At 51.5% G+C, this 22,326-nt stretch overlaps 1 protein-coding gene and 1 long non-coding RNA gene across 2 annotated transcripts in view; one reads left to right on the top strand and one right to left on the bottom strand.

Annotated features, from left to right (window-relative positions):
• LOC101140736 (uncharacterized) overlaps nucleotides 1–22,058 on the top strand; it is a 152,987-nt gene extending 130,929 nt beyond the window's left edge. Inside the window, exons 55-67 of the mRNA XM_031002978.3 lie at nucleotides 503–671; nucleotides 1,559–1,743; nucleotides 1,958–2,050; nucleotides 2,199–2,394; nucleotides 3,649–3,833; nucleotides 3,910–4,007; nucleotides 6,860–7,044; nucleotides 8,709–8,914; nucleotides 9,060–9,237; nucleotides 9,799–9,908; nucleotides 10,150–10,266; nucleotides 10,369–10,510; nucleotides 21,347–22,058. Of these exons, the coding sequence (XP_030858838.3) occupies nucleotides 503–671; nucleotides 1,559–1,743; nucleotides 1,958–2,050; nucleotides 2,199–2,394; nucleotides 3,649–3,833; nucleotides 3,910–4,007; nucleotides 6,860–7,044; nucleotides 8,709–8,914; nucleotides 9,060–9,237; nucleotides 9,799–9,908; nucleotides 10,150–10,266; nucleotides 10,369–10,510; nucleotides 21,347–21,351 (1,869 nt within the window). The 3' untranslated portion in view covers nucleotides 21,352–22,058. The remainder of the gene's footprint in view (nucleotides 1–502; nucleotides 672–1,558; nucleotides 1,744–1,957; nucleotides 2,051–2,198; nucleotides 2,395–3,648; nucleotides 3,834–3,909; nucleotides 4,008–6,859; nucleotides 7,045–8,708; nucleotides 8,915–9,059; nucleotides 9,238–9,798; nucleotides 9,909–10,149; nucleotides 10,267–10,368; nucleotides 10,511–21,346) is intronic.
• The window catches only part of LOC129527566 (uncharacterized), a 131,392-nt gene continuing 120,558 nt past the window's right edge, over nucleotides 11,493–22,326 (bottom strand). Inside the window, exons 4-7 of the long non-coding RNA XR_010131504.1 lie at nucleotides 16,811–16,854; nucleotides 14,226–14,291; nucleotides 13,338–13,451; nucleotides 11,493–13,231 (exon numbers count right to left, since the gene is read on the bottom strand). This is a non-coding gene — a long non-coding RNA (uncharacterized lncRNA). The remainder of the gene's footprint in view (nucleotides 13,232–13,337; nucleotides 13,452–14,225; nucleotides 14,292–16,810; nucleotides 16,855–22,326) is intronic.

The raw sequence follows: 22,326 nt of genomic DNA, 5'->3' as shown, positions 1-22,326 counted from the left end.
AAATCAGAGTGTCTGGGTGGGGCCTGGGCAGCAGCCATCTCTAAGCCACGCTGTGGACGGCTGCTGCTGGGTTGGGCTCCTAGATGGGTATTTTTAAAAATTAAAAAAAGTATTTGTCATGAGACTGGCTAAGTTTTGTATTTTTGGTAGAGACAGGGTTTTTGCCATGTGGCCCAGGCTAGTCTGAAACTCCTGGGCTCAAGCGATCCACCCGTCTTGGCCTCCTGAAGTGCTGGGATTATAGAAGTGAGCCCTTGATCCTGGCCCGGAGTAGTTTCATAAGCGCTTTCTGTAATGGGGCACTGGCAGCCTTAGATAGGGATATGGCGTGGGGAACCTGGTGCCCTGGAGATCGGGCGTGGGCATTGTGCCTTCCCTTGGTTCCCTACAGGTCCAACAGCAGCCTCCCCAGCCAGCCTCTTCCTAAGCCTGGGGCGGGCAGGGGAGAGACCAGGGACAGGTGGGCCAGGCTCCACTCAGGCCTCTGCCTTCCCCCTCCCAGCTTCGTGGCTCCAAGGCTCAGCGGGTTGGCCTACTGGGCCGTGTCTCCACCTCGACTTCTCAAAGCCTGGTCCGGTTGGAGGGAAGTGTGGACAACAGAGAGGAGAAAGTGAGGCTGTCTGGGTTCCGGGCCCCAAGCTGTCTCCAGGCCTCTGTGGCCCATGAGGAGGGTGAGTGGCGGCTGGGTGCCAGCTCAGCTAGCTGGGCCACAGCCCCTGTTGGCTCAAGAAAGGACGGGGGTCTGGGCGTTAAGATTTCAGAAGTCGGGGCTGGGTGCAGGGGCTCATACCTGTAATCCTAGCACTTTGGGAGGCCGAGATGGGTGAATTGCTTGAGCTCAGGAGTTCGGGACCAGCCTGGGCAACATAGTGAGACCCCCATCTCTACTTAAAAAAAAAGGGGGGGGGGCCAGGCGCGGTGGCTCACGCCTGTAATCCCAGCACTTTGGGAGGCCGAGGTGGGTGGATCACAAGGTCAGGAGATCGAGACCATCCTAGCTAACACAGTGAAACCCCAGCTCTACTAAAAATACAAAAAATTAGCCGGGCACAGTAGCGGGCGCCTGTAGTCCCAGCTACTCAGGAGGCTGAGGCAGGAGAATGGCGTGAACCTGGGAGGCGGAGCTTGCAGTGAGCCGAGATCGTGTCACCGCACTCCAGCCTAGGCGACAGAGCGAGACTCTGTCTCAAAAAGTAAAACAAAAACAAAAACGAAAAAACCTGGTGGGGTGGGGGGTGATGTGTTCCTATGGTCCCAGCTGCTGGGAGTGAGCTGTGATCCTGCCACTGTACTCCTGCCTTGGTGTCTCAAAAAAAAACCTCAGGAAACCCCATGAAGACTTATGGCATCCCTGACTGCCTGCCGTGTCGGGGGAGGGGACAGAACAGGGGGCTTCAGGTGGCTCAGGTGGTTGCTCTAGGTGGTGCAGCTCAAGGTTCTCAAATCCTAGGGCCTTGAGGCTTGGCCTGGGGCAGTGGGGAGCTACAGAAAGCAGTGGAGGGGGAGTGGGCAGCCAGAGACATGGTGGGGGCACCAGCAGGTCCCTTTCTGGCTCCAGGGGGCAGAGAGGAGAGTGTGGTGCTGCGGGCATGTGCCCACGGGCGGACAGCCGAGGCAGAGGTCCTGTTCCGGGATGGCAGGCAGCCCTCCCAGCCGCTGGGACGCCTGACCCTGCAGGCTGCCAACCAGAGTCTCCTGCTGGCCGCGCGTGGCTGCCAGGGGGGCCTGCTGGGCCATGTGGAGGTGAGAGGGCCTGGGCTGGGACACAGGGAAGGGGTTACCGTTCTCTCACTGGGCAGAGGCCCCCGTGCCAGGAGCCCCGAGCCCTTGGGGTCCAGCTGTGCCCAGAAACCAGGGCAGACAACCCCATGGTGAGGCCCACACCTGCCGCTGGCACCGAGAACCTTGTGTCTACTTCATTCCTGCGAGGTCCCAGCCTCTTCCTCTGTCCTCACAGTCCAGGATTGCAGCAGTTGGCTCCCAGGTGCAAGCCCGGCTGGAAGAGAAGGTTCAAGGCTTGGGTGCCTCTGTGAGAAGGTTCCAGCAATTGGTGGGTATCACAGCAGGGGATGGTGGGGGCTCAGGGTGGAGAGGTCCCCCTCTGGCCTGGCTTGTAGCCCCCACTCACCAGGCAGGAGGGTCTGGGGCTCTCTCTGCTCTGGACCTCACCCTGATTCTGCTTCGGTTTCCCTGTCCAGGTACAGCCGGCAGGCACCCTGGACGGCGTGGCAGGCCTCCTTCTGCAGCTGTCCCAGGCGGGGCGGGAGGCCATGCAGGCGAGTGGTTGGGCAGTAGCCACTTTGTGGGCCTGGAGCCAGGCACTGACCCAGCACCTGCCTCTTTACCTGGAGTGGCTGCAGGTGGGGCTGGAGCAGCTGCGGGAGGAGCTGGAATGTAAGTGCGGGAGGGGGAGGGCTCAATCCTGTGCGGAAATCAATGTCCCCCCCTCTCCACCGGGGCCCTAAGTGCTCACATTGGCCTGTGGCACTGTTTCAATCAGAAATGTGGCCTCGCTTCCCATGGGCCTGCAGCCCAGCTGTGTTTAGCCCCCTGCCTTATTTCTTATAGATCTACAGCCTTCGTTTTTTCTTGGTCTGCTGTGTCATTCTTACAGAGTCTCCAAGCTCATCTCCCTTATGCCTGCTGCCTAGGTTTTTTCAGTCTCTCGCCTGCTTTCTTTTGAGTATACAGCCTTGTTTCTGTGAAGCTCATTGCCACAGCATCTCTTTCTGGTTCCACGATGAGCTCAATGTGGCCACGTGGTCGTTAAAGGCTCACACCTGCTGCCCCAACCAGCCTCGTGGCAGGACTGGGAACCTCTGGCCTCTCCACCATCCAGGGCTAATGCCCAGCGCAGCACAGAGCCCCCAAGGCCCTGCCCAGCGCCAGGGTGGGCATCCCTCTGACTGGCTGTTGAATGTTACCTCCCGATCCTCCCTGCTGTGCCAGAGTGTTCCTGTGACCACCCCCAGGGCAGTGAATCGGGAGGAATGTGCCAGGACTCCTCCCAGCGCTATTCATGGCTGTGATTTATTATAGTGAGGGGATGCAGGAGTGTCAGCACAGGGAAGGGGGCTGGGGCGGAGTCTAGGGAGAACCAGGGCCAGTGCCCAGGGTACTCTCCCAGTCCCAGCGCTTTCACACAGGATGCATTTAGCTGTCCCAGCTGTCACCAGAGCAGTTCCTGGGAGACTCAGCACCCAGGGTTTTTACTGGGTGTACACTGGCAGTACACTGTACTGCCAGTACAGTGTACACAGTACACAGCAGCCTGTACACTGGCAGGTGCTGCTTGGCACGGACCACACTGTCAGACTCCTAGGAGGCAAGCAGGGGTCCGGCATAAACCATGTTTGTACAAACAGTTCAGATGCAGGGAGCCTCATATCAATTCTAGGACTGGTGGGAACCCTCCCCCAATCCAAGTTCCCAGACAACCTTATAAGCAGGCCTTACAGAGACGGCTCAGGCCTGCTGTGACAACTCCCCTGCAATCTCCAGTGCCACTGCTGTGTTCCTGTTCCCCCAGCTCCCCACATCTTAATCCCAGGAACAGGCCCTATCTCCTCGAGGCCTGGCATGTCTGGGCAGGGCTGGTTCTCTGACCTGCCCTGAGGTCTCATGGTGGGTGGTGGCTGCCTGTTGCAGGGCCCCTGGCCACACTGAAGGATGCCTACCTGGAGGTGACACTGCGGCCCCTGGAGGAGGTGTGGCGGGAGCGAGCAGAGGAGGCCATGCGGCGGCTGCAGGCCTGGGTGCCCGGGATGCCAGGCAATGAGGGTCCAAGGCCCATCAGGGCAGCCCTGGGGGCTATGAAAGGAGCCCTGGAGCTGGTGAGTGAGCAAGGATGGGGCGTAGTTGGCAGGTGAAGATGACTGAGCCAGCTCTCACTGTCCCCTCCCTTTCCAGGCCGCCCACCAGATGCTGTCTTGGGCTGAGGCCACGTTCTCACAGGCACTGAAGAGGCTCTGCAAACCACTGTTGGACCTGTACAGCCTGTCGGCCAGGTAACTCGGGGGACCTGTACAGCCTGTCGGCCAGGTAACTCGGGGTTTGAGAGTAGCGCATCCTGCGTGCCTGCCACATAGCAGGTGCAGTGCTGAATGCTTTGACACCTTCCGACACACTGACTCCTGTGACCGCCCTGCCCAGAGGCTTCTTCTCTCCTCGTTTTACAGATGAGGAAGCTGGGCTTTCTTCCTCACGCCATAGATACCTCGTGAGCACTGGCCCAGGGTAGGCAGGATTTCAGGAGCTGCAGAGAGCGCAGTGGCTGAGGCTGACCCTGCCTTCAGGAAGCTCACTTTTACTCAGACACGAAGCACAAGGAAGTCATCTACACCGGGGCTTGCACAGCTCCCTGCAGAGGGCCTGAGAGTCGCATCTTAAGCAGGCCATTCGGCTCTGTCACATTTCCTTGCTTTTGTTTTGTAATCTTTTTTTTTTTTTTTTTTTTTTTTTTGAGATGGAGTTTTGCTCTTGTTGCCCAGGCTAGAGTACAGTGGTGCAATCTTGGCTCACTGCAACCTCCACTTCCTGAGTTCAAGTCATTCTCCTGCCTCAGCCTCCCTAGTAGCTGGGACTACAGGTGCGCGTGCCATCCCACCCAGCTAATTTTTTGTATTTTTAGTAGAGACAGGGTTTTGCCATGTTGGCCAGGCTGGTCTCAAACTCCTGACCTTAGGTGATCCACCTGCCTTGGCCTCCCAAAGTGTTGGGATTACAGGCATGAGCCACCGCACCTGGCCTGTTTTGTAATAATCTTTTTAACACACAAAAACCCTTCTTACTTGCAGGCCGTGTAGAAGCTAGCCACAGGCTGGGGCCCACTGGTCACCATTTACCACCCCTGAGCTATACGTTAGGTAGCAAATGCTAGAGAAGGAACATCGGTGAGATGGGGGGGTGGAGCCTATGAAACGGTGTGGCCATGACTGGCTTTGAGGAGAAGGTAGAGTTTCAGCAAGAGCCACGGGGCCAGCGTGGGAAGAGCGCTCCAGGTGGGGGTCACCACTGCACAAAGGCCTGGGAGACGGATGTGCCTGGCCTGTTTGTTTTTGAGATGGAGTCTTGTTCTTTGTTGCCCAGGCTGGAGTACAATGGTGTGATCTCAGCTCACTGCAACCTCTGCCTCCCAAGTTCAAGCGATTCTCCTGCCTTAGCCTCTCAAGTAGCTGGGATTACAAGCATTTGCCACCAAGCCCAGCGAATTTTTGTATTTTTAGTAGAGACGGGGTTTCACCGTATTAGCCAGGCTGGTCTCAGACTCCTGAGCTCAAGCAACTTGGCCTCTCAAAGTGCTGGGATTATAGGCATGAGCCACCAAGCCCAGCCCTGTCTATTTGAATATCAAGCCAGCAGGGCTGGAGCAGAATGCCTGCAAGGGAGAGTGGATGTGACTGGGAGTTCCTAAGACTGGGGAGGCGGGTAGGTGGGGCTCGGGTGGTCTCTGGCTTCTGCTCTGACCTAGGAAGGACGTGATCGCCCTTTCACTTTAAAAGACCCTTTTGGCCCCTGTGTTGAGAACACGGGGGTGGTGGATAGAAGCGGGGAGCCCAGTTTAGAGCAGAGACCTGGGGACCCAGTATCCTTTCCCCTCACAGGCTCGAGGCCCACCAGGAACTGGGCTCCAAGCAGGGAGGCAGCTCCTTCTTCCATGCTGGTGGCCTCGCAGAGCATCTGGAATCCGGCTCTGCCTCTAACTAGGATTCCTCTGCCTCAGTGCTCTGTGCCTCAGTTTCCCCAGCCGTAAAATAGGGACTAAACCCACATCATGGGGAAAACACTCCCTGTGATACAAGTTCCTGCTCCTGCCTTCCTGCGGTCAGAATGGAGGCTGATGAAGGGAAGAGCTCCCAGGGCGGGGTTTGGCTTGGCTGAAGAATGACCTGCCTGGTTACTCACTTACCTGGTGAGTGGGATCCGGTCACTGTAGGTGGGGGTGCCAAAACATGGATTCAGGTGGCAGAGAGGGAGTTGAGGCTGCTTCCTGCTCCCAGCTGCAGGGCCTCTGGGTTCCTAGAAGTAAGCAAGTGAGGCCACCTGCCCCTGCTCCCTCTCTACTGGCCCATCAACAACAGGGTATGAGATGTTTGTCTTCCCACTACACCCCCATGTGAGCTGAGATCCCCCTGATCATTCAAATCTCACAGGCTTGATCCCTACTCTAGATCCTGAGAAAGTTCCAGTCCTCCGCTAAACTAGAAATTTTCTAGACCTGTTGGCCGGGCACAGTGGCTCACACCTGTAATCCCAGCACTTTGGGAGGCCGAGGTGGGCAGATCAGTTGAAGTCAGGAGTTTGAGACTAGCCTGGCCAATGTGGTGAAACTCCAACTCTACTAAAAATACAAAAATTAGCCGGGTGTTGCGGTGGGCGCTGGTAGTCCCAGCTACTTGGGAGGTTGAGGCAGGAGAATCAAACCCGGGAGGCAGAGGTTGCAGTGAGTTGAGACTGTGCCACTACACTCCAGCCTGGGTGACAGAATGAGATTCTTAAAAAACAAAACAAAAAAAATTTCCTAGACCTTCCAGCTCCTGTGCTCGGCATCCCCACACATAAGCCCATGCTGCCCAAGACCCGGGGAGCAGAGTAGGCATGACATCGGACATCTGTGTCCTCAAAATGGGGCAGCTTGTTTCTGTCCCCAGCCATCATCCACCACCTCCGTTGTCATGCCGGCCTCTGTCCTCCTCCACCTCATGATGGGATTTCCCAAAACAAGGACAGCCCCTCCGTGAAAGGCACCCTCATGCTCTCCACCGCAGAGCTCTTCCTGCAGACCTAGAAGCTCCCCTCTGCAGCCAAGGGAAGCAAGGCTGGGGCAGGCACAGTGACTTGTCCTCTGCATTCCCTCCAGGAACCGCTCAGTGGTGGTGACGCTGCCACTGTTGCCTGCGGGGGACGAGCCCCTGGACGTGGCCCGGGTGACCAGCTACCTCATGGAGGAGAAGCTGCTGCGGCCGCTCCGAGAGCTGTCTGGGGCCAACGTGCTGGCTGAGTACTACTGGCTCAGACGCCGCCTGCTGGCGGGCCCCTGGGAATGTGAGTCCTGCCCCGGGCTGTGCCGCCCTCCTCCCTGGGAGCCCCCTGCCCCCTGGGCACAGGGAAGCCTCCATAGGCTGGTGGCATCACAGTGCCAGGCCCAGAGCTTACTGGGCTTCCCAAGGTCCTATGGGACTAGGGCTGAGGTGACACATCCTGCTTTTGTCCAGAATGTAAGTCCTGGCCCTGCAGAGGGGTGAGGAGGGCGGTTTAGGGCTTCAGGCCAGCTCCCTCCCTGCGGGCACTGCTGGAGAAGATGGCAGCCCTCCAGTTCCAGCTGGAAGAGGACTGACTGACTTCAGACTCGCCGGTCAGAGGCGACCTGTAGCCAAGGGCTGGGGAGCTCGCGTGTGGCTCAGGCTTGCTGTGTGGCCAGGCAAGTCAAGTCTAACTTCTGTGGGACTCGGTTTCATCCACCATGAAATGCTGTGTGGCCAGGTGAGTCCAACCTGTGGGACTCTATTTGCTCCACCGTGAAATGCAGGTAACAATGTGGCTCGCTCCTATGGGTAATGGGCATGTACTGTTCTTGATGCAGGGGGAGCCCCTCATGTCTGTGGGGGAACCCCGGTACCCAGGCTTGGCAAGGAGTGCTTTATGTGTGTGGGACTCACACCCAGGCCCAGGGCTCCCTAGAAGCATGGGCGCAGTCATGTCTAAGCAGCACGTTGGTGTTGTAGAAAACAGCCTGGTCTTCAAGTTCCATGTGTGTGACCGTGGGCTTCTCTGTGCCTCTCAGTTGTGACAGCTGCCCACGGGGCTGGTAGTGCCTCCCTCAGTATGCTGGGACTGGCTGACAGGTGCCTGGCTGTGCACCATAGATGGTGCTTCCTGGCCACGGGCAAGGGCACCCCCACTCCCAAGCCACAGCTCAGGGGCCGCACTGGCTAGACTGGTCAGACCTCCTTCTCAGGCCATCTGTTCCCTACCCTGAAGAGGGTAGGTCTGCAGGACACCAGTCTTGTGTTTGAGGGACCCGTTGGCTATCCACTTACATAGTGAATGTTTCCCCCCATCCCCGCCAGCAGCTTCATTGAGATTAAATGGATGACTTGTATGATGTGTGACATTTTTTTTTGAGACTAGGTCTCACTCTGTCGTCCTGCCTGGAGTGCAGTGGCGCGATGTCAGCTCACCGTAGCCTTGACCTTCTGGGCTCAAGTGATCCTCCTGCCTCAGTCCCCCAAAGTGCTGGGATGGCTTAGCGCCACCGTGCCTGGCCGATGAGTGAATTTTAAGTGTACGATTCAGTGGCTTCTAGTTTATTCAGAGTTGTGCATCCATCACTGCAGTCGATTTTAAAACGTTTTCATCACCCCAAACTGAAACCCTGCAGCCACCAATCTGCCTTCTGTCCATGGCTGTGCCTGCTCTGGACATTTTATGTAAACAGAAGCATAGACCGTGTGGCATTTGAGCCAGGCTTTTTTACTTAGCACAGTATTTTTGTAGCAGGTCTCGGGACTCCTTTCCTTGTTAGGGCTGAATTGCCAGTAGACCTTCAGCTCATGTCATCTTGAAGCCGCTGGGGGATCCCTGGGCCTCTGGCTGCTGCGCCAGGGGAGGGGGAATCCAGGCCTCAGGGCACCCAGCAGGCACTGGGCTCCTACTGCGGTGTGTGGAGCTGGCCCCACTCACCCTGCCTTTGGGCTGCTTCTCCCCAGACCATGCCCTGGTGGCCGGGGCCCAGCACGTGGTGACCTTCGACGGCCGGGTATGGGACCTCAGCGCCCAGTGTGGCAGCATCCTCCTGGCCCAGGACTTTGCTCACAACACATTCTCGCTGACGCTGAGTCGGACAGGCTCGGGGCTCACAGCCCTGTTCGTGGAACTTAACCACAAGACCCTCATCTTCTACCCCAGTCTGCAGGTGAGCAGGAGAGGCATGGCAGCCTGCAGGACTGAGCCTCCCCTGGAGACCTGTGCCCATGGCAGGTCGCCTGGGGGGATGGCACTTTCAAGCTTGTCACCTGGCTGTGGGTCAGACCTCCTGCCCAGCCCCCTCTGGCCCACAGGCCTACAGGCTGTACAACTCCTCCCTGCCGGGGGACAGCTGTCCGGATCTCAAGCTGCATCCTGCCACGACAAGGAAGGACGTCTCCAGGATTGAGTTGGCCAGCGAGGACGGGGTCTCTGTCTCCTGTGACGTGCCCACCGGCGTCTGCAGCCTGACTCTGGGCCTCTGGCAGCACGGTGGGTCTGGGCCCCAGGAGGGTTGGCCCCACCTACAGAGGACTCTTTGGGATGCACCCCTTTAAGCTTCCAGGGCGGCAGGGGGCTACCGTGCATGCAGAGCCTCTGCCGGCCTCGTCTCTAGCATGGCAGCGCGTGTGCCCTCAACTCCTCATCTAGTCTCATGCCATTGACCCCGTGTCCAGATGACCGCAAAGAGGCCCAGGGCTTTCTGTCCCATCCCTGGGACATGCGGCTCCAGTGTGGAGTTGGCACTTCTGTGGTCCCTCTGCCAAATAACACAAAGGAAGGGGCTGGATTCCAGCCACTTGAGCTGAGGACATGGGGAGGGGACGGGGGATACACATGCTGTCCTGAGCCCCTGTGCTTTCTCTTCCTCCTCGGATGAGGGTTTACAGCCAGGGCCTGGGCTCCAGGAGTCCGGGGTGCAGGTGGTGGGACTCTACTGCTCCTCTGTGTGCCTCAGGCTCATCTCACACACAGGTCCTGAGGCAGCAGAGCTGGGGCTGGGGGAGGATCACAGGCTCTTACGGCCGGCCTCAACTTCCCTCCTCCCCACAGGCATATCCGCTGGCCTTCTGGGCACCAACGACAATGAAGCAGGCAATGAGCTGATGTTGCCGGACGGCTCTGTGGCCCGCAGCCTGGAGGAGCTCAGCCTGGCCTGGCAGGTGAGCGGGTGCACCTGCCTGTCCTCCTTTCGGCTGAGGTTCTTGAGGGCTGCTCACTGCAGAGTCCCTGAGGTTCTTGAGGGCTGCTCACTGCAGAGTCCCGGGAGAGGCAGGCGGCCTGATGGCTCTGCAGAGGACTTCGTAGGCCCAGGGTTTGGGGGAAGTCTCCTGCTGAGGCCAGTGTACGTGGGGGAGCCACATGGTCCAGCAGGAGGCCTGAGTCTTGCGTCCATCCTGCCAGGTGGGTGGTGACTGCAGGGCCACGGAGAAGCCTCAGCAGGCCTGCCCAGGACAGCTCCCCACCTGCCGGGCCTTCTTCGAGGACCCCCGCTCCAGCTTGAAGAACTGCTTCCGGGTGGTGAGTGTGAGCCTGGCCCATGGGGTGCAGAAGGCCCTTTCTCTGATTAAGCCTAGGCCCCTCCTCAGGGTGTGGACAGTGACTCGGTGTCCCTGATTGCAGGTAGACCCTACACCATTCCTCAGCCTGTGTGTGCAGGACCCCTGTGGCACCCAGGAGCTCCAGCCTGCCTGCAACCTGGCGGCCGCCTACATCCACCTGTGTGCCCGGGGCTTCGTACCCCTGGCCCCTCCTCCACAGTGTGGTAAGCTGCCCCAGCCATCTAGCATTCTGCCCCCTGTCTGGCATCTGCCTTCCCTTCCAGCCCAGAGGGAAAACCAGTCCCTTTCTCTCACCAGGGAGGACAAATAATTGTCATTCAAGGAGCTAAGAGTCACAACATTTATTAAGACTGCCTGTTTGGATGTGTGTCCCCTCAAGGCGGGTACATGCCTCATGGATGGCCTAGTGCCCTCCGTTTGGTGAAGAGTGAGTTCTTGCTCTGCTAGTTCACATGAGAGCAGGTTGTTTGTTTGTTTAAAAAGAAGCTGGTAAGGCTGGGCACGGTGGCTCACGCCTGTAATCCCAGCACTTTGGGAGGTTGAGGTGGGTGCATCACGAGGGCAGGAGATCGAGACCATCCTGGCTAACACGGTGAAACCCTGTCTCTACTAAAAATACAAAAAAATTAGCAGGGCATGGTTGCGGGCGCCTGTAGTCCCAGCTACTCAGGAGGCTGAGGCAGGAGAATGGCGTGAACCCAGGAGGCAGAGCTTGCAGTGAGCTGAGACTGCACCACTGCACTCTAGCCTGGGCGACAGAGTGAGACTCTGTCTCAAAAAAAAAAAAAAAGACCCTGGCACCTCCTTCCTCCTGCCGTGATTGTAAGCTTCCTGAGGCCTCTCAGAAGCCAAGCAAATGCTGAAGCCGTGCTTGTACAGCCTGTAGAACTGTGAGCCAATTATCTCTATCATTTATGAACTACCCAGCCTCAGGAGCTCCTTTATATCACTGTAAACGGATTCCCTAACCCCCTACTAAGCTAAGTGTCCGCAGAGCCACATTAAGTCGCCTCTTGAAAATTTGCCATTGGGTTTTTTTTTTGGGACAGTCTCACTCTGTCACCCAGGCTGGAGTGCAGTGACACAATCTCGGCTCACTGCAACTTCCACCTCCTGGGTTCAAGCAGTTCTCCTGCCTCAGCCTCCCAAAGTGCTGAAATGACAGGCGGGAGCCACCACGCCCAGCCTCATCAGGGATTTGAATGTACACCACTGTTTAGGGAAAATACTCAGCCCTGTTTTCTCTCTGCTCTCACACCACAACAGTCATCAACACAGCAGATGACTTCTGTGACCAAATGTGTGTTGTCCCCACTACCAGGGTGTCCCTCTAATTCAGTTCTAACACCAGCTACCTGGAGACAGCATCAGATCCCATGTGGCGAGAGCTCCATCATCCAGTGCTGCGTATGATTCCCACAGCCAAAGCCCCACTAAATGGGCATAGAAGTCAGTGGCAACAACAGGAGTAGACTTCCAAGAGCTTCAGATGCCAGAATTAGTGGCTGCTGTTAAAACCTTAACAGCAGAAGAGAAAATTAATGAATTGGGAAATATGTCAAAGGGAGGATGAAATAAGAGGATCCAACGTGTCTAAAAGAAATGCCGGGTGTGGTGGCTCATGCCTGTAATCCCAGCACTTTGGGATGCCAAGATGGGCAGATCGCCTGAGGTCAGGAGTTTGAGACCAGCCTGGCCAACATGGCAAAACCCCCGTCTCTGATACAAATACAAAAATTAGCCTGGTGTGGTGGCGTGCTCCTGTAATCCCAGCAACTATGAAGGCTGAGGCAGGAGAATCGCTTGAACCCAGGAGGTTGCAGTGAGCCGAGATTGCGCCACTGCACTCCAGCCTGAACAACAGAGCAAGACTCCGTCTCAAAAAAAAAAAAAAATTCCAGAATGAAAACAGACACAGGACCCTTTAGAGTCAGCAGGCATGATCCCCAATACAATAAATCCATCCATCCATACCAAGACCCATCAGAACTAAACTGCAGAAAAAACAAAGAAAAGGTCCTAAAAGCTACCGAAGAGAGTGGAAAGAAGGAACATGTTGATAACTGATCTCCCACCAGCAACAGCAGAAGACAGTGGAGTAAGAGAAAATAAGCATGAGGTTAGCGTGTGTACCCAGCTCAACAATTATTTAAGAATGAAATAGCCTCTCAGCACTGATCTGTCTAGAGATATCTTTACCATGAATGCTACAGAGGCAGAGTATTTGCAAGAGAGATCTTATTTTTGCTGTCTGAAAGACTCTATTAAGAAGATGGAAAGATAAGCTACAGATTGGGAAAAATGTTTACAAACCGCCTATCAGACCGAGGACTCATCTCTAGAATATATAAAGAACTCAAAGCTCAAAAGTAGGGCAGGTGTGGTGGCTCACACTTGTACTCCCAGCACTTTGGGAGGCTGAGGCGAGATTGCTTGAACCCAGCTTGAACCCAGGAGGTCAAGGCTGCAGTGAGCCATGATCACACTCCTGCCTGCGTGACAGACTGAGACCCTGTCTCACAAAACAAAAACTCAAAAGTAAACAATGGGAAATAAATGCATGAAAAATGTTTGCAATACCAGCTGCAGAGAAACAAGGTAGTGCCACACACCTGAGCTCCAGTGAGTTCCGGCATGGGTGGTGAGTTCCAAGGACTCAGCAGCATAAAGCATTGGTTGAACATCCAAATGGCCAGGTTGTGATTTCAGCGTCCAGTTATGAGTGCACTATAAAAAGCACCGTTCTAGTACCAAAAATGTGACTGGTGAGAATATACGACAACTGCTTGCAGAGCCAGGCTTAAGGCAGGAATCAACTTCATGGTCTACCAACCAGACCCTTGGGAGGCAGCCTTGGACTCGATGAGACAACTATGAAGTGCCAAGACGGGAGGTGCTGTGGCTCCACGGGAACCTCGGAGAATCTGTGAATCAAACAGAAGTGCTCGTTGTTTTGACCATGTAAATACAAAGCTGTCCGCTACGTCAGCCATCAGCAAAACATCTGGGAGGACAACAGAGAAGACTTACAGCCACAGTGTCACAATGGAATGGTATCTGCAGTTAAGGTCCTCTCCCTTCCTTAGGGTTTATTTTTTTCAATCAAGCGCTAAGTTATTCCCCTCTTGGACACCAGACAAGTATCTAAGAAAAGCAGTCACCTGTTATAATTAACTTTTGAAGGACAAATTAAAAGGTGGTTATAAGTTACACAATAAAGGCATATTATGAACTCTAATAGGAAATTAAGACACTTATTATTATTGTTTTTTTGAGACAGGGTCTCTGCTCTGTCCTTCAGGCTGGAGTGCAGTGGTGCAGCCTCCCGAGTAGCTGGGATTACAGGCATGCGCCACCACCCCCGGCAAATTTTTGTATTTTTAGTAGAGAGGAGGTTTCACCATGTTAGCCAGGCTGGTCTCGAACTCCTGACTTCGTGATCTGCCCGCCTCGCGTGCGGCCAGAGAAATTAAGACATTCTCAGATAAACAAAAGCTGAGAGAGTTCATTATGCAAGAAATGCTAAAGGGAGTCCTTGCGCAAGTCAAAAAAAAAAAAAAAAAATGCTAGGTGGAAGTTTGAGGCCACATATAAAGACCTGTATTGTAATTTTGATTCATCTCTGTAATTATTTTATTGGATTTAAAACATTTGTAACTATACATCTATGTTAAATATATAATTTGTGGAAAAAAATAGGCATGGTGGTGGCTTGCACTTGTAGTCTCAGCTACTCAGGAGGATCGCTTGAGTCCAGGGGCTTGAGGTTACACTGAGCTATGATAATGCCACTGCACTCCAGCCTGGGTGACAGAGTGAGACCCTGTCTCTAAAAATAGATATACTTTGTGATATCAACAACATAGGAGGGGGGCAGAGCAGTCAAAGAGTAGGATAGCTGTATGTGATTGAACTTACCAGTTTAAAATGGATTGCTCTAACTTCAGGATGTTTCGGGTAATCCCCATGGTAATGACAACATATCTATAGAATGTACACAAAAGGAGATGAGATCCTAAGTGCGTCACAATAAAAACATCAATTAAACACAAAGGGACGAAATGGCAGAGAAAGCAAACCATAAGCCATGCAGAAAACAATCAACAGCGTGGCACCAGGAAGTCCTTCCCCATCGGGAAGTCCCGTCAATAGTGTGCTGGAGTCCCCCCACAGCAACTGGTCACTGCAGTCCTTGGCTGTGGGCCTCATGACACAGTCACCAGGTTAGTGAGTTGCATCAGAATGATAATCTTTAAAAATACAAATGAATTCCACAATCAAAAGACTAAGAGACTTAACACAGGTTGAAAGTGAAAGGATGAAATAAGATAGAGAAGGAGTAGCTATACTAATATCAGACAAAATCGACCTAAGGTCAAAAGCTGTTATAAGAGATAATGATAACAGTCAATTCACCAAAAAGATGTCACAGTTATAAATGTACATGCATCGCACCTCAGAGCTCCTAAATATATTAAGCAAACACTGTAGAATGAAAGGAGAAATAGATAGTTCTACGATAATGGTAGGAGACTTCACCTCACTTTTTTTATTTTTTTGAGATGGAATCTCACTCTGTTGCCCAGGCTGGAGTGCAGTGGCATCATAACGGCTCACTGCAACCTCCACCTCCTGGGTTCAAGTGATTCTTAGGCCTCAGAGTAGCTGGGATTACAGGCGTATGCCACCACGACCAGCTATTTTCAGTAGAGACAGGGTTTCACCATGTTGGCCAGGCTGGTCTTGAACTCCTGACCTCAGGTGACCCACCCATCTTGGCCTCCTAAAGTGCTGGGGTTACAGGCCTGAGCCACTGCACCCGGCCCAATACCTCACTTTCAATAATGGATACAACACCCAGACACAAGATCAAGAAGGAAACAAAGTACTTGAACAATACTATAGGCCAGTTGGACCTACCACACAGACAACTTCACCCAACAGCAGAATACACATTCTTCAAAAGTACACGTGGAATGTTCTCCAGGAAAGATTGTATGTTAGCCTTCAAAGCAAGATTTAATGCATTTTAAATGACTGAAATCATACTAGAAGGAAAACTGAAGTATCCACAAATATGTGGGAACTAAACAACATACTACAAAACCAGTGGATCAAAGAAAGAAAATAAGGAAAATTACAAAGTATCTTGAGACCAAACATATGAAATCTTATGGGATGCAGCAAAAGCAGTGCTATGAGGGAAATTTGTAGCTGTACACACTTAAATTAAAAAAGAAGCTGGCTGGGTGCGGTGGCTCCACCTGTAATCCCAGCACTTTGGGAGGCCGAGGTGGGCAAATCGTCTGAGGTCAGGAGTTTGAGACCAGCTTGGCTAACATGGCAAAACCCCAGCTCTACTAAAATTTTAAAATTTAGCCAGGCGTGGTGGCAGGCGCCTGTAATCCCAGCTACTTGGGAGGCTGAGGCAGGAGAATCACTTGAACCCAGGAGGCGGAGGTTGCAGTAAGCTGAGATTGTGCCACTGCACTCCAGCCTGGGCGACACAGCTAGACTCCACCTCCCCCCTCACCCCCGCAAAAAAAAAAAAAAAAAGCAGCAGCCAGGCACCGTGACACTGTTCTATAATCCTAGCTACTTGGAAGGCCAAGGCCAGGAGACTGCTTGAGCCCAGGAGTTTGAGACTAGCTTGGGCAACGTGGCAAGTCTCTCTCTCAAAGAAAAAGGAAAAGCTCTCAAACCGACAACCTAACCTTCTACCTTAAGTTATTAGAAAAAGAACAGCCTAAACCCAAAGATAGGAGAGGGAATGAAATAATAAAGGTTAGAGCAGAAATAAATGAAATAGAAGATGGAAAAAACAGACCTGTAACTACCAAGGAGATTGAATCAGTGACCAAAAACTTGGCAGGAAAGAAAAGCACAAGATCAGATGCCTTCACTGGTGAATCACCAAACATTTGAAGAATCAATACCAATCCTGCTCATGTTCTGCCTAAACATTGAGGAAAGAATACCTCCAAACTCATTCTGTGAGGCCAGCATTACTGATACCAAAGGCAGACAAAGCACCAGAGGAAAATAGACCAATGTTCCTGATAAATACAGATGCAAAAGTTCTCAACAAAATACTAATAAGGAGAATTTGACAGCATCATAAAAAGGATTACACACCATGATCAAGTGAGATTTATTCCTGGAATGCAAAGATGGTTACCATATAAAAAGCAGTATAAGATATCACATTAACAGAATGAACGAAAGAAAACACATGACTATTTCAGTTAGTGAAGAAAAAGCATTTAACAAAGTTTAATACCCTTTCATGATTAAAAACATACAGACTCGAAATAGAAATGACCTCAACATAATTAAAGGTCATAAGAACCACCCTCAGCTAACATCACACTCAGTGATGAAAGACAAAGTTTTCCAAGATGAGGAATTATACAATGATGCCTGCTTTCATAATGCTGGAAATCCTAGCTACAGCTATTAAGAAAGAAAAGGCATCCAAATTGGAACGGAGGCAGTAAAATTACCTGTTAACAGATGACATGATCATCTTTGTCGAAAATCCTGAACACTGCATGAAATAAAAAACAACTGTTAGAACTAATAATTTGTCAAAGTTTCAGGATTACAAAATCAACATACAAAAGTCAGTTGCATTTCTACACGCTAACAGTCAACAATCCAAGAAGGAAATTAAGAAAACAATTGCTGGGCATGGCTGTGCACGCCTATAGTCTCAGCTACTTGGGAGGCTGAGGCAGGAGGATAGCTTGAGCCTCAGACGTCAAGGCTGTCAGTTTTGACGATGATTATGCCTGTGAATAGCCACTGTACTCCAGCCTGGGCAACACAGTGAGACACCATCTTTAAAAAAAAAAAAAAAAGTCCATTTACAATAGCATCAAAAAGAATAAAATAGGAATAAACTTAACCAGGAGGCAAAGACTTTGGCAGGATGTAGAGTCCCAGAGACCGGTTATACAACAAATGTAAAGGCATCTCATATTTATGGATTGTAAGAATGTCATTAAGATGTCAATACTAGTCAAAGTGATCTACAGGTTTAGCGTAATTGCTATCAAAATCCCAGTGGCATTTTTTCTTCAATTATAGAAAAATCCATCCTAAAGCTTATACACGATTTCAAGGGACCCCAAATGGCCAAAACAATCTTGAAAACAAAGAACAAATTTGGACGTCTTATACTTCCCAATTTCAAAATTTGTTGAAAGCTACAGTGGTCAAAAGTGTGGTACTGGCGTAAAGACATACGTATAGACCAGTGGAATGAAATATAGAGTCTAGAAAGAAACTCTTACACATGTGGTCAAGTGATTTCAATAAGGATGCCAAGACTATTGAACTGGGGAAAGGACAGTCTTTCAACAAATGGTGTTGGGAAAACCAGATATCCACATGCAAAAGAATGAAGTTAACCTCTTACAACATGTTTAAAAAAAAAAAAGAAAACCTCAATAATGGATTAAAGACCTAACTGTAAGAGCTAAAACTATACAACTCTTAAAACACAGTAGGAGAGCTTCCTTTGTCAATGATTTCTTAGATATGACACATATGACACCAAAGGCACAAGCAACAAAAGGAGAAATAGACAAACTGGATTGCATTGAAGGATACTATTAACAGAGTGAAAAGGCGTCCTACAGAATGGGAGTAAAGATGTGCAAATTATATCTGATAAGGAGTTCCCATCTAGAATACATAAAGCACTCTCACAATGTAACAACAAAAACCCAACCCGGTTCAACAATGTACAAAGGGCCCGGCGCGGTGGCTCACACCTGTGATTCCAGCACTTTGGGAGCCCGAGGCAGGTGGATCACCTGAGGTCAGGAGTTCGAGACCAGCCTCAACATGTTCTCCACGGGGTTTCTCACCCCGTCTCTACTAAAAATACAAAAGTAGCTGGGTGCGGTGGTGCATGCCTGTAATCCCAGCTACTCGGGAGGCTGAGGCAGGAGAATTGCTTGAATCTGGGAGGCAGAGGTTGCGGTGAGCCGAGATTGCACCATTGCACTCCAGCCTGGGCAACAAGAGTGAACTCCATCTCAAAAAAAAAAAAAAAATGTACAAAGGACTTGAATAGACATTTCTCCAAATAAGATATGCAAATGGCCAATAAGCACATAAAAAGATGCTCAACATCACTAATTATTAGGGGAACTCAAACTAAAACCACATGGAGAGGCCAGGCACAGTGGCTCACGCCTGTAATCCCAGCACTTTGGGAGGCCAAGGTGGGCGGATCACTTGAGGTCAGGAGTTCGAGACCAGCCTGGCCAACATGGTGACACCACGTCTCTACTAAAAATAAAAAATTAGCCAGGAGTGCTGGTGTATGCCTGTAGTCCCAGCTGCTCAAGAGGCTGAGGCAGGAGAATTGCTTGAACCCAGGAGGCAGAGGTTGCAGTGAGCTGAGGTCCCGCCCCTGCACTCCAGCCTCGGTAACAGAGCAAGACTCTGTCTCAAAAGTACATGGAGGTGCCACCTCAGACCCATTAGGATGGCTGTAATCAATACAGAAAATAACAAGTGTTAGGACATTGAGTTGTTTGAACCTTTGTGTATTCTTACTGGGAGTATAAAATGGTGCTGCAGCTATGGAAGACAGTAGCAATTCATCAAAGAGTTAATAGGCCAGGTGCAGTGGCTCACACCTGTAATCCCAGCACTTTGGGAAGCTGGGGTGGGCGAATCACTTGAGGCCAGGAGATCAAGACCAGCCTGGCCAACATGGTGAAACCCCATCTCTACTACAGTACAAAAATTAGCTGGGTGTGGTGGTGCAGGCCTGTAATCCCAGCTACTTGGGAGGCTGAGGCATGAGGATCACCTGAACCCGGGAGGCGGAGGTTGCAGTGAGCTAAGATCACACCACTGCATTCCAGCCTGGGTGACAGAGCCAGACTCTGTCTCAAAACAAAGAGTTACCATACAATCCAGCAATTCTACTTCTGGGTATGTATCCCCTAAAATTCAAAGGGTCTCACACATTTATACACCGATGTTCATAGCAGCATTATCCACAACGGCCAGAAGACAGCAGCAACCCAAGAGTCCACTGACAGATAAATGTGGTCTCTCCATACAATCAATCATGATTCAGCCTTAAAAGCGAAGGAAATTCTGACACACGCTACCACATGGATGACCCTTGAGGACATTATACAAAGTGAAATAAGCCAGTCACAAAAACACCAGTACTGTATGAGTCCACTTATTTGAAGGACCTCGAGTAATCAGTTTCATAGAGACAGAAAGTAGAGTGGTGGCTGCCGGGAGCTGGGAGAGAGCAGTAATGGGTTATTTAATGGGGATAAAGTTTCAGTTTGGCAGGATTTACTGAGTTCCAGAGATTGGTTGCACAAAAATATGCATGTACTTACACTGAATTGTGTACTTTAAAATGGTTATGGTAAATTTTACTTGTGTTTAACTACATTTAAAATTTTTTACACTAGAAATGTATACTGAGCATCTCTGTGCTAGGCGTGGTGATACAATGATAAACATTTTACCTATGAACACCATAGTTATAAAACGAAACACTCTTAAGGAGATAAAATTCTACGTGTAAAAGCTAGCACAGACAGGCAATAGACACAGACCCACAGGACTCAGATAGTAGGTTTATTAGACACAGATTACAGATTTTAGCAGGGAACTAGAAATTATTAAAATTACTAATTACTAAATTTGTAGTTTAGTAATTTAGCAAATCAGCTAATTTACTAATTACTGAAAATTATATATCTGAAAAAGAACCAGAATGTAGTAGAAAGAGATGGCAGAAAAGGCCACCTAAACCCCATATTTTAAACAGTTCTCTTAGCAGATGAGGGATAGAAGGGTACCTTCCTGCCAGGCAAGGTCACTCATGCCTGTAATGCCAGCACTTTGGGAGGCTGAGGCGGGCAGATCACCTGAGGTCAGGAGTTTGAGACCAGCATGACCAACATGGTGAAGCCCTGTCTCTACTAAAAATATAAAAATTAGCCAGGCATAGTGGCATGTACCTGTAATCCCAGCTACTTGGGAGGCTGAGGCAGGAGAATCACCTGAACCCGGGAGGCAGAGGTTGCAGTGAGCTGAGATCGCACCACTGCACTCCAGCCTGGGCAACAGAGCAAGACCCCATCTCAAAAAATATAAATAGCTGGGCACGGTGGCTTGCTCCTGTAACCCCAGCACTTTGGGAGGCCAAGGCAGGTGGATCACTTGAGGTCAAAAGTTCGAGACCAGCCTGGCCCAACCCCATCTCTACTAAAAATATAAAAATTAGCCAGGCGTGGTGGCAGGCGCATGTTATCCCAGCTACTCAGAAGGCTGACGCAGGAGAATCGCTTGAACCCGGGAGGCAGACGTTGCTGTGAGCCACTGTACTCCAGCCTGGGTGATAGCGTGAGACTCCATCTCAAAAAAGTTAAAACCCATCTTTTCAACAGTTCTCTTAGCAGATGAGGGATAGAAGGGCACTTCCTTTGCCTGGTAGCTCTGAGTGTCCATCTGTGCCCTTGTCCACCCCAGTTGATGGTGAAACAGCAGAGCAGTCCCTCTAGGGCCAGGAGCCCCACGTCATGGCCTCCACTGCATGCTGTACTGAAGATCTCACCCACACAGTGAGCTCCCTTTAGCCCACACTTTGGGTTGGATGCATCCTGAGCTCTCAAAGCATCGTGTGCTAAGGTTCCGCCCTCCCCTTGGCTAGGAACTATGTCTTGGTCTTCTCTGTGTCCAGGGTGCTGGCAGCAGAACCTGACACAGAGTGAGCACTCCACAGATGCTTGTTCAATTTCCAAGGAACTCAGCAGGCTGGGCCTAGCACTGCTGCCTGCAAAGGCCCTGCAGGTGTAGGGACTCATTGACCCATGCCCGCTGCTCTTACAAAAAGGTGGGAGGGAGATGAGTGGGAGTGGATGGGGAGTTGTCCTTTTAATAATGAGGGCCAGGGGCCCTAGCATAATTTATTTCAGGAAACAGCAGGGGCCCCTCTCCTCAGGGGCCCATAGCCTGGTCTTACTTCTCTTCTCTCTCCTTTACAGTTTGACATTTTGTCTATGCCAGCACTAGGCTGCCAGACTTCAAACTCCTTCACCTTCTACTGCAATTCCAGCTCCCTGACAATGGCAAGATTCATGGCTGGGACAGAATAACCAGCATGGAATGCCGGGAAACTCAGAACCGCACGTGCTGCAAACGCACGGAAGCAGGGCTCATTGCCACTGGGCTCAAAATACTTCCGGGGGACATGAAACTCTCCCACTGGTCTGGGTAATTCTCCCCCTTCCTCCACACTTCCACTTCAAACAAGCAGACAGTGCGGCCAGCAAGTACCAGCTCTGCAGAGAAAACTCCACCTGGCCCCTGTTCATGCCCAAGGTATTTATTCACTTATTCAACAGCCATTTGGGAAGCCACTGCTTCAGAACGCTGACTGCGTGGTGGGGGACATGAAGCCAGGTCCTCAGCTGCTTGGTACTGGCTTTCCCTGCCTGATCCAGGGGTCTTTTGAGGCAGGAGTTTCCTTGAGGGGAACTGATGGCCCCAAGCCTCTTAATCAGAAGCCCAGGTAGGGAGCTTCTCTCTTTGGGGTAGACACACTGGGATTGAATGCTTTAGGGGACCCTGGGGAGGGCCTCTGTTTTGGTAGGGGCACCTGTGAACTCAGGCCCCCAGGCTACATCACTGGAAGTTTTTTACTTTCTTTTGGGAATGTAAGTTTTTCCTTTGAGTTTTCAACTGAAAAATAAAGCTGGCAGAATCCAAGAACATGTCTCTAGATTGCTGGGGTTGATCATCCACTCAAGAGAGGGGGAGGCGTGGGCAGCTATGGAATCTGCTCACCGATAGGGGGTGCCCTCGAGCCCTCTCTGCACTGAGCCTGGTAGGAGCTTGTAGGGCCCAGATTCCAGAGGAAAGGGCAAGGCATCAGCCACAGGGACTGAGGCAAGCTGAAGGCCAGACTTGACCGTCCTTGACCTCAGCCCCACCATCCCCCCCGTGAATCCCTGGTGCACAGCAG

This window comes from Gorilla gorilla, chromosome 18 (genome assembly GCF_029281585.2).
Source record: "Gorilla gorilla gorilla isolate KB3781 chromosome 18, NHGRI_mGorGor1-v2.1_pri, whole genome shotgun sequence".
NCBI lineage: Eukaryota > Metazoa > Chordata > Mammalia > Primates > Hominidae > Gorilla > Gorilla gorilla.
This window is presented reverse-complemented; position numbering and strand designations above follow the sequence as displayed.